Below are 20,229 nucleotides of genomic sequence, written 5' to 3'. Positions count from 1 at the left end.
TTTTTGGGCATGCAGGCCACAATGCCTGCATCTTCAGTTTTGTGGCCCAGGTTTTCTTAATGAGGTCTACCTGCTATTTTTCAAACCTATGAGGAGTACGGGTCTCATTTTGAGTATGAGACCTGTTGTTAAGTTCTGTGAGTCTCAGAGATCACGGCACACATAAGGCTACTCTCAAGGTCCTTCAAATAAGAGACACGTCTGCAAGCTCACTCGCTGCATGTCTTGTGTATTTTTACCTAAACCATGTGTGATTCTGTGCCTTATTTTTCAGAAATAATTCTTTAAATTTTATCATGCCTAAATGTTCCTGGCATTACCTTGAATTTTGGACATTTAGTTGTTTGTGAACTGAGACCAGTGATGGAGAGCATTGAGACACAAGTTTTTTTTACAGTGAACAAAAGACCAAAATCAAAAATCTGTAATATGTCATCCGATAAATTTTTTCCTTACTAATCAAAATATAGGTATTCACAAAAACAACAAATCCCATCTTCCTTCCTTCCTTCCTCCAAAAAGAGATCAAGAAAGAGTAAACAAAAGGAACGAGCACACAACTCACCAAGACAGCCCCTTAATAACACTTAAGGGGTTTCTTCTTCACTCATTGGCTCCCCTTGGGTATACTCCACTCCTAGGATGGTCATGGTGAAAAGAAGCTCTCTTCTGTCTTCCACCTGGTTTTATACGGCCATGGACTGTTGTGATCAATCCCCTTGCTGCTTTCATTCCCTCTAATGAGGGCTCACTCTGTGATGCCAGTCTTGCTTCACGTTCCCTCTTCAAAAACTCTACATTTCAATAACTCCACTGGCAAATAAAAGTGCATGCCTGTCCACTCTCAGACGGACTAGTCTCTCGCTTTCTCCTTCTTTTCTCCCACAACATCCACCATGCATGGCCTGCTACCCTCACCTTAATCCATATCCTCTTTACTCATCACTGGCTTCCTCCTTCCTCCTCTGCCCTGGAGGTTAAGTGTGATCCTAGAAAGGAAAAGCAAGGTGACGAGACGTGATCTTTCTAGTTCTTGAAAGACACTAAAAACACCTGCAAGACGCAAACAATATCAAGTAAGAGCACGGCCAGCAAAACACTCAGTCGTGTAAAGGCACGTAGCACACACAGATCCTGTGCCCTCAGCATATATAAAGCGTATAAGGACAATGCGTTCTAGATGAAATGTCAACAACTAAGCAAAGAAGAAAGAGCAGCGTGGAGAAAAGAGACCCAAAAGTGTTGAAGAGAAAAAAAGGCAGATAAGAGATTATAAAAGCAGTGGAATTCGAAAGGCTCAAACAAACGATGGCACGATGCACATGCAGAGAAAGGTAAAGAATATTAAAGCAGTAAAATTTGAAAGTATTGTAGCGTCCCAGCCATGTTGAAACCTTTTTTGTTTAAAGTGACTGTTAGGTCCAATTGAGGGAGGCGAGTACAGCACGGAAGACTGATAGCAGGTATTGATTGATGCGTAAGAGGGGTGAGACCTGGGGGATGAGGGGTTGGAGAGGGTGCTAGAAAGTTGTGTTTGGGGTTACTGAAGTCGGCGATTGTTCAAGTAAAACTTTTGTGAAACTTTATTACGTCAGTCGCTACAATATCAAAAAAAAGAAAGATAGTAAAGATTGCATTAGTGCAAACAAAAGGAAATTAATCATCAGTACCAGGTGTGATTGAAAAAATAGCAGGACAAGCGAGGTCAGAAATAAAAGGCAAAGAGCAGAAAACAGTTATTTTCGCCTTCACATCATTCAATGCACAAAATGTAGATTTACACAATATTGAACCATATGCTATGAGAATCTGTGGCCCCGCAACAGTTAAAGCAACGACAAGTTTAATTTCTAAGAAAACACAATTCGGTCAGGTGTATATTTATGATCACGGAGAATCGATCACAACGCGAGCAGCAGAGACACGAAGTGGCAAAAAGGAGAGCGGCTGTACAGGCTTTAAAATGATCGAAGGGCAGCACAACAGCAGAGGGCCCCCCATTCACAACGCGAGCAGCGTTATACATCCTGTGAGAAAGAGATGTAACCACGCTCGGTGCCGGAAATAAAGGACAAGGATTGTTTTTACAACGTCTCGCGAGACAAGGCAGTGAGCCATCATTTAAAACAAGTCCACGGACATCTAACTTAGCAGTTGTTGGATTGCTTTTGGCAGACACGCTTCATGTGCTCCCAGCTCTTAAAACAATGCCATGCGACAAGCAGAACAGGCAGCTTGCCAGCAGCAGAAAGACAGCAGATGATCCGACGGCATCTCCTTAGCGTGTGTTCAGCTGCCCCCTTCACAACGTGAGCAGCGTTATAACAGTAATTCTTAAATCCCCTGAATACAATGAGGACTGATTGAGGTCATTTACGGTATGTTAGCTAGAATGCCTAGAGGAGGCTGGGTGGTCTCGTGGCCCGGAACTCCTGCAGATTTTATTTTTTTTTCTCCAGCCATTCTGGAGTTTTTTTTTTTTTTAGTTTTTTTCTATCCTCCTTGGCCATCAGACCTAACTTTTATTCTATGTTAGTGTTCCCTAATTTTAATTATTTATTTTGTCTTTTTTCTCTTTCTTCATCATGTAAAGCACTTTGAGCTACATTGTCTGTATGAAAATGTGCTATAGAAATAAATGTTGTTGTTGTTAAATTTAATTTGGCACAGTCCAAATCACAACTACTAGTGAAAGATTTTTTAACATTTTAACTTAATTTTTTAATATTTTTTAAATTATTCTTTTAATTATTAAACCACATTTTTTGTGTTGTTTGAGCAAGAGTTTTTTGTATGGTTCCCCTTTCCCTTTTCAGATGTATAGGCTTTGGTACTTTTTGGGCATGCAGGCCACAATGCCTGCATCTTCAGTTTTGTGGCCCAGGTTTTCTTAATGAGGTCTACCTGCTATTTTTCAAACCTATGAGGAGTACGGGTCTCATTTTGAGTATGAGACCTGTTGTTAAGTTCTGTGAGTCTCAGAGATCACGGCACACATAAGGCTACTCTCAAGGTCCTTCAAATAAGAGACACGTCTGCAAGCTCACTCGCTGCATGTCTTGTGTATTTTTACCTAAACCATGTGTGATTCTGTGCCTTATTTTTCAGAAATAATTCTTTAAATTTTATCATGCCTAAATGTTCCTGGCATTACCTTGAATTTTGGACATTTAGTTGTTTGTGAACTGAGACCAGTGATGGAGAGCATTGAGACACAAGTTTTTTTTACAGTGAACAAAAGACCAAAATCAAAAATCTGTAATATGTCATCCGATAAATTTTTTCCTTACTAATCAAAAATATAGGTATTCACAAAAACAACAAATCCCATCTTCCTTCCTTCCTTCCTCCAAAAAGAGATCAAGAAAGAGTAAACAAAAGGAACGAGCACACAACTCACCAAGACAGCCCCTTAATAACACTTAAGGGGTTTCTTCTTCACTCATTGGCTCCCCTTGGGTATACTCCACTCCTAGGATGGTCATGGTGAAAGAAGCTCTCTTCTGTCTTCCACCTGGTTTTATACGGCCATGGACTGTTGTGATCAATCCCCTTGCTGCTTTCATTCCCTCTAATGAGGGCTCACTCTGTGATGCCAGTCTTGCTTCACGTTCCCTCTTCAAAAACTCTACATTTCAATAACTCCACTGGCAAATAAAAGTGCATGCCTGTCCACTCTCAGACGGACTAGTCTCTCTCGCTTTCTCCTTCTTTTCTCCCACAACATCCACCATGCATGGCCTGCTACCCTCACCTGAATCCATATCCTCTTTACTCATCACTGGCTTCCTCCTTCCTCCTCTGCCCTGGAGGTTAAGTGTGATCCTAGAAAGGAAAAGCAAGGTGACGAGACGTGATCTTTCTAGTTCTTGAAAGACACTAAAAACACCTGCAAGACGCAAACAATATCAAGTAAGAGCACGGCCAGCAAAACACTCAGTCGTGTAAAGGCACGTAGCACACACAGATCCTGTGCCCTCAGCATATATAAAGCGTATAAGGACAATGCGTTCTAGATGAAATGTCAACAACTAAGCAAAGAAGAAAGAGCAGCGTGGAGAAAAGAGACCCAAAAGTGTTGAAGAGAAAAAAAGGCAGATAAGAGATTATAAAAGCAGTGGAATTCGAAAGGCTCAAACAAACGATGGCACGATGCACATGCAGAGAAAGGTAAAGAATATTAAAGCAGTAAAATTTGAAAGTATTGTAGCGTCCCAGCCATGTTGAAACCTTTTTTGTTTAAAGTGACTGTTAGGTCCAATTGAGGGAGGGCGGAGTACAGCACGGAAGACTGATAGCAGGTATTGATTGATGCGGTAAGAGGGGGTAAGACCTGGGGGATGAGGGGTTGGAGAGGGTGCTAGAAAGTTGTGTTTGGGGTTACGAAGTCGGCGATTGTTCAAGTAAAACTTTTGTGAAACTTTATTACGTCAGTCGCTACAATATCAAAAAAAAGAAAGATAGTAAAGATTGCATTAGTGCAAACAAAAGGAAATTAATCATCAGTACCAGGTGTGATTGAAAAAATAGCAGGACAAGCGAGGTCAGAAATAAAAGGCAAAGAGCAGAAAACAGTTATTTTCGCCTTCACATCATTCAATGCACAAAATGTAGATTTACACAATATTGAACCATATGCTATGAGAATCTGTGGCCCCGCAACAGTTAAAGCAACGACAAGTTTAATTTCTAAGAAAACACAATTCGGTCAGGTGTATATTTATGATCACGGAGAATCGATCACAACGCGAGCAGCAGAGACACGAAGTGGCAAAAAGGAGAGCGGCTGTACAGGCTTTAAAATGATCGAAGGGCAGCACAACAGCAGAGGGCCCCCCATTCACAACGCGAGCAGCGTTATACATCCTGTGAGAAAGAGATGTAACCACGCTCGGTGCCGGAAATAAAGGACAAGGATTGTTTTTACAACGTCTCGCGAGACAAGGCAGTGAGCCATCATTTAAAACAAGTCCACGGACATCTAACTTAGCAGTTGTTGGATTGCTTTTGGCAGACACGCTTCATGTGCTCCCAGCTCTTAAAACAATGCCATGCGACAAGCAGAACAGGCAGCTTGCCAGCAGCAGAAAGACAGCAGATGATCCGACGGCATCTCCTTAGCGTGTGTTCAGCTGCCCCCTTCACAACGTGAGCAGCGTTATACCTCCTGCGAGAAAGAGATGTAACCACACCCGGGGCCGCAAATAAAGGACAAGTATTGTTTTTACAAAAGTTTTTAAAGTAAAAGTGAAAATAATGCATATGTAACAATTCCCATGAAAATAATAATCTCTTTAAATTGTATATCCGGTAAACCAAACATGGGGGTAGGTGAGTGAAGCGAGCAGGGGGTGGAGCCCCCTAGTTCTGTTTAATAAACTAAAGCTTGTGATGCAACCCATCACACGGTAGTGGAAGATCCTGCTGCAACTGGGGGCATTTTTGCTGTTAAAAAGATGCTCGATATTTTCATTTTTTTTGCGTTGTCTTGCTTAAAGCACTTTTTTAGCATTGCATTAAAGGCAGAGATTACATTTTAGGATAGGCAGAATGGGATCATGGATCTCATTTCCAAAAAAAGGGGAAGATAATGTGAACCGCTCATAGAAAGATAACACCCCCTCGGCTTTATAAATTTTAATTTATACATTTGAATTTGCATGTAATCAAGCTCAAAATAAGACCTCCACAGGACCCTGGATGACTCAACTCCTTAACAAAGACCTGATCATACTGTTAACAATGTAACGTGTGGACACCCGGTCATATAATGCGATATTTCCCACTCTTGCATTCAGTGTACAGTGTGGAAGAATAATTTTAGGATAACAGAGCATTCATCTTATAGAAATAGTGTAAAGAGTTAATAAATGTCAGAAACAAGATGAAGGTGAAGTGAACAACAAAATGTACACTGAAATTTAAGAATTGGTTTAGGAAAAATACTAAGATGGTCAAGTAAATAAAGAATGTGCCAGAAAAAAAGGTTGATGTAATATACAAAATGTACTGAGGGATGACTAAGAGATGACTAAGAAATCAGCAGATGTCCTATAAACGAGAATGGACAGTTGTTATTCACAGTAATTTCAGGGGTGGTGGTTCATCTCAAAAGGTGTAAGAAGAACTAGAATATAATATAATAGACTTTTATTTTATATAAATTATTTGGATGTAAACTAATGAACCAACCAGAGTAAATGTTCGCATTGATTGGCACTGTATGTAAATTCTGACCATTCTGACCAGGATGAAGCAGACTGCTTTTGAAGAATGCTCCCTCCAAGACATTTTGCTGTAGTGATGGGAAGTTCGGATCATTTTACCGACTCGGACCTTTGAGTCTCGTTCAGCAAAATGAACGAATTCATTTCGTTCATTTTAGCAAAATATAATTAAAATGTTACCTGTTACCTCCCTAACACATCTACTGCTTACACAAATGTTGATCACACTACAAACAAGACAAAACTATAATGCTATAAGAAACAGAAAATATTAATTAATTGTTTACCTGGGTCTTTAGTCTATGATTCGCTCACCTCGCCTCTTATCTGACAAGTTTTCGGGTTTGAGTCGTTCGTTCATCACGTGACAGCCCCATAAGCTTAACCTATGCAGTCTGAGGCGGAAAGAGAATCGATCGGTTCATTCCTCGAGTCTTTCGAGTCGTTCGTTCTTTTGTCACGTGACCACTTACCGGCTCAGTACCTCAGTCAAATACTAACGTAAAATTCCATTTATTTTATTTTGGATCATATTTAGAAATTATCATAAAATTATCAAAAATATCTGAAACGCATTTTCTTATACATAAAAAAGGTCTGTCAATTTCTGTCACTATGATTTTGTTACTGTTTCTTGAGGATCTGTGGTGTGTTATTTTATAAATAAATAATCCTGTTACAAATAAATTATTGATTAATTTGTCCTTTCATTGTCTTTGTCTATCAGTAAACAAACACTAGGCTATATAATAAAATAATCCAAGCCTACAATTACAAAGTACTTATAGTTAATAATCGTACACTATTCTATAGCAGTGTTCATTTTTACTCCAATTTTGAGTTTCCTGGTATAATAATTGTTTTTCCTATGCGAACTTAACATATTGATCTAATATTTGTATAAAAAGATTGGTCAAAAAGGACATAATGACAAAGTAAAAGCAAATAACATTTTGAATTTGAATGAATAAGGTTAGTTTAAAATATTAAGGTTATGATAACTTAAACTTCAAGTTGTAACCCAAAATGAAATAAAAACTGGAGAGTTAAAGTCATTTACTTAAAAATATAATGTGCTAGGGTCACACAAAGGTTTAACCAATGGTTCAGCTGAAGGACAACTGTCACTCAAGACTGTCACCAAGGGAACGGTGACCATTCCACACCCATCCCCCCTTGTTTTGCACTAGGTGAGGAGCAGAGAAGAGTCTAAGACAGGTTTTAACACCTCAGGAGAATGAGCACTAGAAAAAGGAGTGATGTTTGGACTCATTTTGTGGCAACTTCAGCCACTGAAGCAAAATGCAACATATGCAAAAAAAGTTTTTCAACTAAAGGAGGAAGCAGCTCTAATTTGAGGAGGCACCTTAAATCCTCACATCCAACTGTGCTCTTAGCACAAGTTAGAACAGGGAATGAAGATGATAGCCCTGCAGCAAGTGGAGCTGTTTTTACCACCAGGACTTCTTCTGCTGGACCTTCGACGGCTTTGGCTGGCACGCTGACCACATCTACAGTATTCAGTACACCAGCAGAAGACACTACCATGCAAGGAGCAGTTAGGAGGCCACAACAGCAAACTTCAATGAGCAGTTTTGCAACAAGACCAATGGATCCATTAAGACAACGAAAACTTGATGAGGCTCTGGTGAGAATGATTGCTTGTGACTTCCAGCCATTTTCTATAGTGGAGGATAAGGGCTTCAAGGAGTATTCACATCTTCTGGACCCGTCATATAGTCTACCTAGCAGAAAAACACTATCAAAAACTGTAATGCCTAGGCTGTATGAAAAGTTAAGAGGTGATATAATAGACAAAATCAAGATTGCCTCTGCTGTTTGTCTCACAACAGACTGCTGGACCTCTTTGACTACAACAAGTTACATGACTGTGACATGTCATTTCATAGAGGACTTTCAGATGACCTCCTATCTCCTGGACTGCTTTGCTTTGACAGACAGACACACTGCTGCTCACCTGGCAAGGGAGCTGACAAGGGTTACAAATGAATGGGGTGTGGGTGACAAAATAGTAGCTTGTGTCACAGACAATGCCAGCAACATTGTTTCAGCCCTGAAAGACCATCTCCACTGGGACCACATACCTTGTTTCGCCCATATGCTGAACCTGATTGTCAGAGCTGCATTGCAGGAGGTCCAAGCAATATTGCAGAAGGTCAAGACAATAGTTGAATACTTCCATAGAAGTACAGTTGCTTCAGACAAACTCAAGGATGCACAAAAACAGATGGGTCAAGAGCCATTGCGGTTAAAACAGGATGTGGCCACAAGGTGGAATTCAACATATTATATGTTGAAAAGATTTACGGAAATCAAACATCCAATCATCTCCACTCTGGCACTAACTAATGCATCTCTGCCAAACTTGTCGCCAGACGAATGGGAAATGTCCAGAGAAATTTTGGACATTATTAAGCCATTTGAGGAGGTCACCACTGAAGTGAGTGCAGAAAAGTAAGTAATACATTTTATTATTATTTATTTTAAAACCACATTTTAAACTCTGTCTCTTATGATGTATGTTCGTTTGTAACCTTATTTTTAACAGAGAAGTACAGTATATGCAGTACTGATTTTGATTTTGTTATAATTAATTTATAAACAAATTTTACTCTTCGTAGGTTTGTGACTGCCTCCAAAGTCATTTTGATGACAAGAGGTCTTCAGAAGATTGTTGTCCGATATCAAAGAAATCCCTCCAGCTTTGGCCCTGTTAAAAAGCTAGTGGATTCGCTGATGTCAGAAATGACTAGGTGGTTTGGCAAAGTGGAACACATTGAGAAGCTTGCTGATGCTACTTGCCTTGACCCAAGGTTCAAAAAGCAAGCCTTTGTCAATCTCCAGGCAGCAGAAGACACAGTAAAGAGGGTTACAGCAGCTGCAGCAGCTATTAACCCAGCTCAGAGTGAGGAGGAGGAGAATGCTTCAGACCCTAGTGCGACTGCCAGTACAGGGGCCATGTTCTGGGAGGACTTTGATGAAAGGGTAGCAAGCTTGAGGCCTTCTGCTACCACTTCTAAGATAGATGCTATGATGGAGATGCGGGCCTACCTTGCAGAGCCACTCTTACCCCGCACATCAGACCCTCTGGCCTGGTGGAGGAGATGTTCTGCTGTATACAAAACCCTTTCTGAGGTCATGAAGGCAAGACTTTGCATTGTGGCAACATCTGTGCCATCTGAAAGATTTTTTTTCGAAAACTGGGCAGATTATCTCAGACAGAAGAAACAGACTAAACAGACTAAGCCCATCCAAGGTCCGGGAGCTTGTTTTTTTGAACGCAAATATGCCTTAAAGCAAGTCCTAAAAATATAGCCACCGTGTGTTATTTATTTTAAAGCTTATTTATTTGTATTTATTTTTAAAAAGCCTAGCTTGTAGTGCAGTATATATATATTTTAATATTGTGAGTTAATTTGTTAAGGTTATTAGGCCCCGTGGCTTTATTTTATTTATTTATTTTTTTCATTTAGGCCTATTTTTATTTAAGATGTTTTTAATTCATTTGGGAATAGTTATCCTCTTTGCTATAAAGCCTTTTAGGCACAAAAGTGTTATTTATTTTAAAGGTTATTTATTTTTATTATTTTTTTTAAAGCCTAGCTTGTTGTGCAATTTTTTTGATATATATATTGTGATTTTTAAGTTAATTTGTTAAGGTTATTAGGCTCTGTAGCTTTAGTATCTTTTAATTTGTAATTATTTTTATGTAAATTGTTTTAATTCATTTGTGTATAGTTATCCTCTTTGCTATAAAGCTTTTCTCCCACAAAAATAAACAATAAAAACAATTCAAGAGTGTGTACACAGTGTCTAAAGTGTGAGTGTTTCAAAAGTATAGTTTACAAAGACAATCTGATTTAGTAAATAACTGCACAGTTAAGTAATCAAGTATAAAATTTATTTAGTTACAAGTTATTAAGTATCATTGGTAAGTACATGTGACTTTTCAGTTAAAAAAAACAACTTGTAAACATTGAAGGTAATTTATTATGGCCTAAACATATAGTAAGTGACTCAAAAAAGTTTCATAAATCATACAACAAGGTATTGTATTTTATGAAGATTAGAATCCACTGTAAAAAAACAAAAACAAAACAAGTATGTCTGATACTTGATTTGATCTCTGACCCTAGCACATTATATTTTTAAGTAAATGACTTTAACTCTCCAGTTTTTATTTCATTTTGGGTTACAAGTTGTAACTTACAACTTGACGTTTAAGTTATCATAGCCTTAATATTTTAAACTAACCTTATTCATTCAAATTCAAAATGTTATTTGCTTTTACTTTGTCATTATGTCCTTTTTGACCAATCTTTTTATACAAATATTAAATCAATATGTTAAGTCTGCATAGGAAAAACAATTATTATACCAGGAAACTCAAAATTGGAGTAAAAATGAACACTGCTATAGAATAGCGTACAATTATTAACTATAAGTACTTTGTAATTGTAGGCTTGGATTATTTTATTATATAGCCTAGTGTTTGTTTACTGATAGACAAAGACAATGAAAGGACAAATTAATCAATAATTTATTTGTAACAGGATTATTTATTTATAAAATAACACACCGCAGATCCTCAAGAAACAGTAACAAAATCATAGTGACAGAAATTGACAGACCTTTTTTATTCATAAGAAAATGCGTTTTAGATATTTTTGATAATTTTATGATAATTTCTAAATATGATCCAAAATACAATAAATGGAATTTTACGTTAGTATTTGACTGAGGTACTGAGCCGGTAAGTGGTCACGTGACAAAAGAACGAACGACTCGAGGAATGAACTAATCAATTCTGTTTCCGGCTCAGACTGAGTTGGTTAAGCTTATGGGGCTGTCATGTGATGAACGAACGACTCGAACCCAAAGACTCGAGAGATGAACTAATCAATTCTGTTTCCGGCTCAGACTGAGTTGGTTAAGCTTATGGGGCTGTCATGTGATGAACGAACGACTCGAACCCAAAGACTCGAGAGATGAACTAATCAATTCTGTTTCCGGCTCAGACTGAGTTGGTTAAGCTTATGGGGCTGTCATTTGATGAACGAACGACTCGAAAAATCCGAAGACTCGAAACAGGTGAATCAATAATTTCAATACAGAAACTATAGGAAGTTGCGCAAATGCGCATGCGCGACTGAACGAATCACTCCCACGAGATGACTCGTTCTTCCCGAGTCACATTAAAGATTCGTTCAAAATGAACGAATCGTTCAAGAATGACCCATCACTATTTTGCTGAGAAGTAATTGAAAGATACAATGACTGAATAACTGATTTGTCCTGTTAGGAGACGTTTATTTCCCTTAATAAGATATAAAATTTCTACCACAGCAGCGAATTGCTGAACCTTCAGTGGAAGTCATCCTTTTTATTCTTGGTCAATCGTTTCATCAGCTGGGGGGAGGGCTCCTTGTTGTTGTGGGCCCCGGGTCTTCTCCCAGAATGCCTTGATGGTACATCTGTCCCGGATACAATTATTTTCACTTTGCATTTGCACTCCAAGTGTCACATGCCAGTCATGTCTTCAAGACCATGAAAGGAGTTGCGGTCATGTGAACGTTGTTGTGATGGGTAGTCATGTAAGTGTATGTCCATTGGATTGTAGTGTTGCAGTGACCAACTTTACAACAGTTTGTTTAATGGAAAGTAGAATAGTCTGAATTTTGGGAAATAATCTCCATCACTGAAAAATATAAGAATCTTTTGGATTTTTGTTTTTGATAGTTTACTGACTCAAAGAGTTTTGGTTCACCTTTTGAAATGAAGACATTTTATGAGATTTTATATATTACACCTTGCATGTGTAACAATTAAGAGATTGCCTAGTGCAATGTCTGCCACTCAGAACTGTTAAATCAACCATAGTGTTGATTTATGAACAGTTTTATGCTGGCATGTCAGCCAGTTTGCTGGAGACTCCTTACACCATCCATGGATTTCCACATGCTGAGAGATAATATCTTTGTTATTATAAGGATATTGGAAGAGCCATGTGTGTTTCTGAAAGGTATCTAGATTAAAAACAAGGTTTATGTCAGAGGATAATGGGATTCCAGCTTCGGTTCTGCATGTAATTTGGTCCCAGTATGTGCAAAGAGAGTATTATGTCTGCACTATTGCACTTAATGGAGCGAGGTAGATTGAATTTATGATGGGGATACAACTGCCTCTGTCTGTCTGTGGAGAGAGTGTTGACCTTGTCGAGAGGTTTACTTACCTTGGCAGTGACATTCATGTTTCTGGTGACTCTTCCTTTGGAGTTAGTAGACGAACTGGGAGAGCATTTTGGGTCATGAGGTTGCTGGAAAAGGGTGTGTGGCACTCCTGATATCTATCAAAAAGGACAAAGGTCCAAGTCTTTAGAGTCCTGGTGCTTCCTGTTTTGCTATATGGTTGCGAGACACTGGCGCTATCCAGTGACCTGAGACGAAGACTAGACTCCTTTGGTACTGTGTCTGTACAGAAAATCCTTGAGAACCGCTAGTTTGACTTTGTGTTGAATGGGTGATTGCTCGAATGTGGTACATTATACTTGCATTGTAAGGTAGCATCAGTTACGGCACTATGGCCATGTAGTGTGGTTCCCCGAGGGTAAATCTGGCTTGCAGGATCCTCATTGTTGAGGACCTGAGTGGCTGGAACAGGTCAAGGGGACGCCGATGAAACACCTGGCTGTGGCAGATAGAGGGACATTTTCAGAGCACGTGTCTGCCTTGGTTGTTGCCAACCAGGATTCCGAGCTGTTTCGTCATCTGGTGGGTGTTGCAACATGCTATACCAGTGCATGCTCCCCAACCTGAATGGACCTGATACAACTCGACCAAGGATTCATCCTGTGTCCTCTTTTATTTATGATTATGAAGGTAAAGCTGAGTCTTTGTGGTTATCCACTTTAGGGACTACAAATGTTTGCTGTTTGTAGATGATCTTGTCCATTTGCTCTAATGACTTGCAGTCTACTCATTTCCTTCATTGTGTGCAGTGGGATCTGATATAATGGCTTTTTTTAAGAAAACAATTAGATAGATAGATAGATAGATAGATAGATAGATAGATAGATAGATAGATAGATAGATAGATAGATAGATACTTTATTAATCACAAGGGGCAATAGATAGATAGATAGATAGATAGATAGATAGATAGATAGATAGGTGGAATTCACATACTCCAGCAGCAGCATACTGATAAAAAAAACAATATTAAATTAAAGAGTGATAAAAATTAAGGTATAACAGACAATAACTTTGTATAATGTTAACGTTTACCCCCCTGGGTGGAACTGAAGAGTCACATAGTGTGGGGATCTCCTCAGTCTGTCAGTGGAGCAGGACGGTGACAGCAGTCTGTCTCTGAAGCTGCTCCTCTGTCTGAAGATGATCCTGTTCAGTGGATGCAGTGGATTCTCCATTATTGACAGGAGCCTGCTCAGCGCCCGTCGCTCTGCCACGGATGTCTGTGTCTACAATAGAGCCTGCCTTCCTCACCAGTTTGTCCAGGCGTGAGGCATCCCTCTTCTTTATGCTGCCTCCCCAGCACACCACCTCATAGAAGAGGGCACTCGCCACAACCGTCTGATAGAACATCTGCAGCATCTTATTGCAGATGTTGAAGGGTGCCAGCCTTCTAAGAAAGTATAGTCGGCACGGTCCTCTCTTGCACAGAGCATCAGTGTTGGCAGTCCAGTCCAATTTATCATCCAGCAGCACTCCCAGGTATTTATATGTCTGCACTCTCTGCGCACAGTCACCTCTGATGATCACGGGGTCCATGAGGGGCCTGGGTCTCCTAAAATCCACCACCAGCTCCTTGGTTTTGCTCATGGATTGGAGCAACAGTGGTGGTAGTGTAGACCTTGTACCAGGGGGCAGTCATGAATGATTGTGATTAGCTTGTTGTCAAGTATAAATCCATCAGGAATGAGACCCCATTTCACTACAGGGTATGTTTATTCACAAGCCTGAATATTCAATTCAGTATATTCAGTTTATTCTTTTTACATGTAGTGTGGGCATAGAATGATGTGACAAGCTTACAGGTAGCTACAAATGCAGAATTTACCAGATTTAAGTACATATAAAGATAGAGTTGTTTAGACAGTAGTTTGAAACTGATCAACATAAATGAAGTCCATTTAGAAGATGAGAAGAAATCCACATAGCCATGATAAAAAACCAAAAGATATTGTTCTGGCCAAATATGGCCAAGTGCTGTGACGGGGCAGCAGAAACTCTATATCTTTCTCAGATGTGACAGAAAAACAAGTAAAATAGATTATATTTAACCACTAAGTAGAAACTGGAGGTCCCACCCACTCGCCGGACAGCACCAGGTCTGTACAAAGCCCTGGGTGGAGGGATGGGTCACATGAATGCACAATTGGCCATGCAGATGTGGACACGGAAGCAAGCATCTTAAAAGAGTCTGACCCTTGAAGCAGTGAGAGACACACAGAGAGACCTGATAATACTTCAACATCTAAGAAGAGGAGAGCAACCTACAGCACTGCTGTGCCTTCCTCAAATGGCACAGAAAAACAAGTACAATGGATTATATTTAACCACTACCATTTGTAGAATTTCCTGGGGTTGAATGATCATGCAAATGTTATATTATAAATTATTTATTCTGTTCCACCAGGACTAATTAATTCATTTAACAATGTTTGCTGATTTTAATAATTTTAATGATGAATTTTATTTCAAATGATACATTTTCTGAACACACATACAAAGCAGATTATTTTTCTAAGAACTCCTCAACTACAAGTTGGTTCATCCCACAGAATGTGTTCTGTCTTTAAAGTACTTTTTGAGGCGCTCTTGGTTCAGAACATGACAAAGCTCTTTAGTCATCTTTGTTGCGGATCTCATCTCTTGAGTTCAGGTGGACTGTTTAGGTGAGTTACATTTATTTATTACTTGTGATGAAAACAAACTAACACACATTTACAGATACGAGCTTGTGACAGATTTAGTATAAATGCAATGTCTGCCTATTGAAAGGCTGTAGACTTCAGCATTTTAGTGAATTTGTCAAAAAGCTGAACTTTTGTACACGTGAAAGTACTGACCAGAGAAATGACTTGGATAGAGCCAAGTAGTCAGTGGCATCTTTGAATTAACTCAGGGTACCTTGGGCCAAATTGGCTGCCAGTTTAAAATTTCTTATTATTAATGCAAAAATTGCAGAAAATTAGTAGTTATTATTTTTTAGCCTATATTTTAAATTGTAGAATTTGGGGAAACAGGTAATCTATTATATAGCTTGTTGTAAGTTCAAGAATTCGATCTTCAGTGAGTGCAGGCATAGAGTTCTCAGGCGAAATGCAAGTATAAATTTACAAATTACTAAAAGCAGAATTAGTACACATAAAGACACAAATTGGTTAAAAGAAAAAGAAACTGATTAACATGTATGAACCAAATTATAGTGCAAGGTAAAGGAGAATGAAGAGTCAAACAGGCAAATGTAAGCCATGTTTAACTGAAATTATTAAAAAGTGTGTGCCATGGTGGTGTCTGCATAAAAGTCCAATGCATTTTTTTTTTGCCAATAATAGCACTGCTGCCTTGCAGCTCCAAGAGCCCGGCTCTTGCTCCTCTATTTTAGATATGGATGGATGTTGCTTTTGGAGACTAGAAGCAGCTTTCGGAATATGTTCGTTAATAACACAATCATGCATCATTGCTCATCATAAAAAAAGACAAATAGGACAGAAGTTGGCACATTCATTGGCAATCATCTAAAATGGAATCAGATATTTGGAGGTTACTGTCCTATTAAAAATGAATTTGTTTTCAAAGTGTAGCACTATGTTTAATTGACATTGTGCCCATAAAACTTCTCCCAGGAGGTGCATTTTTGACTGCTTGAATTTCATTTAGGAGGCACATGGCCACCTATTCTCTTTTGGGAGACTGGCTTCAAACCCCATTCCAAGTAAAGTCTTTTGTATGCATAAGTAATATTTCATTATTCCTAATTCTGTTTTCACTTCCCTGTATCATAAGCATCATACTTAGCTATTATTTTATTGTATTATTATCAGTAAATATTCAATTAATTATTTCAAAGATTCACAGTTCAAAAGTTCACTTCCTGTACTACATTTGGTAGAGGATTTGAGTAATAAAAACTACTTTTGGGTTCAGAAGTTTGATTTTCAGAGCAGAACTTGGGTTTTGTGGTTTTATATGATGTCTGTATCCTTGTGTTCAGCTCATTGCTTACTGTTCAGATTTTTCATTGTAGTAGCCACTTCATGACCTGCCAATTTCAGTCATTTCTTATCTGAGTCTCTCTAGGCCATTACTGGCCAATTATGATTCTTAGGCCGAGCTTTTGCTGGTGGGCCAAGGTGGTCTGTTTTCTTGACACAGGTTCCGGGCCATTTTGCCAAGGCAGGCTTGCTGCAAATTAAGACCGTTTTTGCAGGAGAACTTGTCTTGTTGGGAGAAGGCTCCAGACTTAATGTTGGTTTCTGGTTTTAAGGGAAAGACCAGTTAGGACTGGAATAGATGGTACTTCCTATAATCAGGTGGAAGTGACTTCATGTATCTGAGACCTTCTCTTGATCTTTTCTAGGGCAACAAAGGCGTTATTGACTGTGTTACATTCAAATCTATCCCTACCATATTTACCTGACCAGAGCATTCCAGGATGCTGGCCTTAGAGGCAGACTTTCAAAGTAAAAACCAGGGGCTTCATGTATAAATGGTGCGTACGCACAGAAATGTTGCGTAAGAACTTTTCCACGTTCAAATCGCGATGTATAAAACCTACACTTTGTGTAAAGCCACGCACTTTTCCACGGTATCTCATACTTTGTCGTACGCAAGTTCTCCGCTCGGTTTTGCAGACTGGCGGCACCCAGCATCAAAGCAGTGCTACTGTTCCTGTGTGGTTACTCTTTATTTTCCTGATGCGGCTTTATAAATACACAGATACTAACCGCATATTGTTTAATAGTGTAACGCATCTGATTGTAATTAACTTGTAACAATATAATGGTCCAGGGAACAGCCATAGTATTCCAAATACCATAACTGGTTTAGCATTGTTACTCTCACTGCACCTTCTTCTTCTTCTTCTTTCAGCTGCTCCCATTAGGAGTTGCCACAGCGGATCATCTTTTTCCATATTACTCTCACTGCACCACTTGGAGTATTTATATCACTGTATCTGAGTGTTAATCACAGCAGCAGCTGATCGGAAAGAGAATTATTGGTATACGGCATTATGTACACGCTACCTCAGCCATGGCAAAATGCTTCAAATCTTTCCTGTATGGACCTCGCGGTTCAGAAACCGTTACATCCCAAGAACTATAAACGCACTCAATCAATTGCTCCTTGTAGAACTGCTTGTACTTATAAGTACTTATAATACCGCACAACCTGAGCCACTTTATAAAGCGCGTATTTACATATGATGACGATATCATTTTTAAGGTGAAATGCAGCAAAATATGTTTATTATATTAAACAGATAAAACTTTAACTTTATTTAAATAATCTATATTCTTCACTGGGAGTGTCGTGAAGGATAGAATAATTAAACGTGTACTACGAAGATATTTCAATGTTCCTTAAACGTTTTGAAGAATCGACGCTCTAAGCTTACAGATGGCCTAACTTCTATTACAGAGCTGATTGTGTGGTGATTGGGTATTTGAGGAAAGAAAAGCAAGGACTGCAGTGGCGGCTACGCCAATATATACAGAATATAAAACAGAAAGTGAAAATAAAGACACAGCTAAAAACGCAGCAACAAATTTTGGCAAAAGTTAAATGCTTGTGTCATGAGCACGAGGCGGCTATACAGTGTCTGCAACGGACGTGGCCATCCACCGTGCATAAGCTACCTTACTGACATTGGCGGGCGAAGGAGCCACCGATTCTTCCTCTGCCCAGTGCCACCACAAGCCTAGAGCTGCCCATGAGGTGCTGCAATAAATTATTTCATCGAAGTGAAACATGTTTAATAACGTGCTTTAACTCATATCATCATGAAAATGACATCATGTATACATCTCAGTATTTTAGTTATTCAGAGAGCTGTAATATCACGAATGTAATGGATTCTGTGTCCAGTTGGAGGAAGAGAGCCGGTTTAAGAAGCAAGTAGTGATTCACACACATAAAGCACATACGAGTAGAAGATCAAATACAAAACAAAGCATTTAATGTGCTACTTTAATTACAATGTGATTTGAGAAACTGGTTATTTAAACGATTTTAAGATGTCGTTTATGATGTTCTGTTTTAATGACAAAATAAACTACGTGATTAAAGTGGAAATGTCGAGATTGAAGTTGACATTTCGTGCTTTTTCCCCACTGTGTGTCTTTTTTCTCTGTACCCTAATAAGCTTTCATATGACACTCAGACAGTGGGCTACAACTCGGCTTTTCACGGCGACTTTGATATGTGACTTCTTTTTTATTTCCAGCACTGTGCTGGACTGTGCACTGTGAACGTGAGCTTTCATGTTTCTCCAACACGCTATGTCACTCGATCAACTTCCTTTTGTTGATTATACCACGGTTTATTTGAACAAATAATATATTTTTCTTTTGCCTCCACTTGGTATTTGCTGAAATTCTTATATTTTCCCCCGTGCTTTTCCCATTATCTTTTCACAGAAGGCTGAGCTTAAGGGCGATTTATATTGATTTGCATATTCAAAGAGGCATAATTCTGGGAGGAGTTGGGGCATTACATAAAGCGCGTGCACGAGCGTTACTTTTCACGCTGATCGGGATTTATGTAGCGGAAGAACGTGGAAGTTGGAGTACGCACAGATTCCTGCATCTGGATTTTTCTGTGCGTAAGCACATTTCGGCTTTTGAGCTTACGCCATGTTATAGTGCGAGTTCTACGCACAGCGTTATACATGAGGCCCCTTGTCTGAAATTAGAAAATAAAGAAAAGGTTAAAATGCTCAAAAGAACTCACACATTGGATGGAAGTAGGTCCGTCTTAACACATGAGCACGCTGGGCAGTTTCCCGGGGACCCCATGCTAATCTTTGTATGTTGTGACTTGCCGAGTGGTCGTGTAAGTAGGGGATCCAGTGCACTGCTTTACCCAGGGGCCTATAATGCTGTTAAGACGGCCCTGGATGGAAGATGACTGGAAAAGTGTATTATAGTCAGTATCCTGCTATCACCTTTTCAATGTTGCTGATCACACTGGTATTTGATGTGTATTTAAGTAAATGTGATGCCCTGTACCCACTGGATACCTTGGAACAGTTTAACCATGGGGTATCAAGAAGGCATATGGAGGATAAACCAGGGTGACTAGGAGAGACACAGGCAAAAATTGTGCAAAAAACTGACTTTTCTTTATTAAACACAAGATGATGTAAATACTCAAATATCAAAAATTGAGAAATAATCACACTAGAAAGTGTTAATGAATAAATAAGGTAAAAATAGCTGTTAGCTAAATAAGCGGGCTTAATGAACTGAATGGTCTCTATGTTTGTTATATTCTTATGTAAACCTCAAATAAATGTCCACTTCACCACATTTATCCCTACTTCTCTGTGCTTGATGGGATAATTAAGAGTAAATGAACTCTCCTTGTTCAGGCCTTTCATGAGTATTGCAGTGCACCCTTCACTAACAGCAGAAGACAACCTCTGATGTCGATCTTCTTTTTCTCATACCCCCTCAGGATCCCTTCCATCAATCCCGACAGACACCTCATGCTGCTCCCCGCAATTACCAAGTGCATCCCTTTATAGTCTGTTCTATGAGCTATAACTCAGGAGGGAGCCACGACCCGACAAATGCTCATCCACAAACATGCTAACTCTGATCACCCTCTGGCAAGTAATCTTTATCTTTCTCTCTCTCTGACCCTTTTCTCTCACTGAAATGTCTTTGATACATTTTCCTTCTAACCCACACACCTCAGCACCTCTTGCCTTGATGCCTCCTTACATACTGACCACA

The 20,229-nt window shown here is 39.2% G+C and overlaps 2 protein-coding genes across 2 annotated transcripts in view; both read left to right on the top strand.

Annotated features, from left to right (window-relative positions):
- Positions 1-7,732, top strand: part of LOC120518420 (E3 ubiquitin-protein ligase RBBP6-like) — a 34,642-nt gene extending 26,910 nt beyond the window's left edge. Inside the window, exon 5 of the mRNA XM_039741202.1 lies at positions 7,625-7,732. Coding sequence (XP_039597136.1) covers positions 7,625-7,732 — 108 coding nt within the window. The remainder of the gene's footprint in view (positions 1-7,624) is intronic.
- Positions 1-20,229, top strand: part of LOC120518418 (WD repeat-containing protein 47-like) — an 88,088-nt gene that overhangs the window by 6,115 nt on the left and 61,744 nt on the right. The gene's annotated exons all lie outside the window — the stretch shown is intronic.

This window comes from Polypterus senegalus, chromosome 18, assembly GCF_016835505.1.
Source record: "Polypterus senegalus isolate Bchr_013 chromosome 18, ASM1683550v1, whole genome shotgun sequence".
NCBI classification, from domain to species: domain Eukaryota; kingdom Metazoa; phylum Chordata; class Cladistia; order Polypteriformes; family Polypteridae; genus Polypterus; species Polypterus senegalus.
Note: the sequence above shows the minus strand (reverse complement) of the source record. Positions and strands in the feature narration are given on the sequence as shown.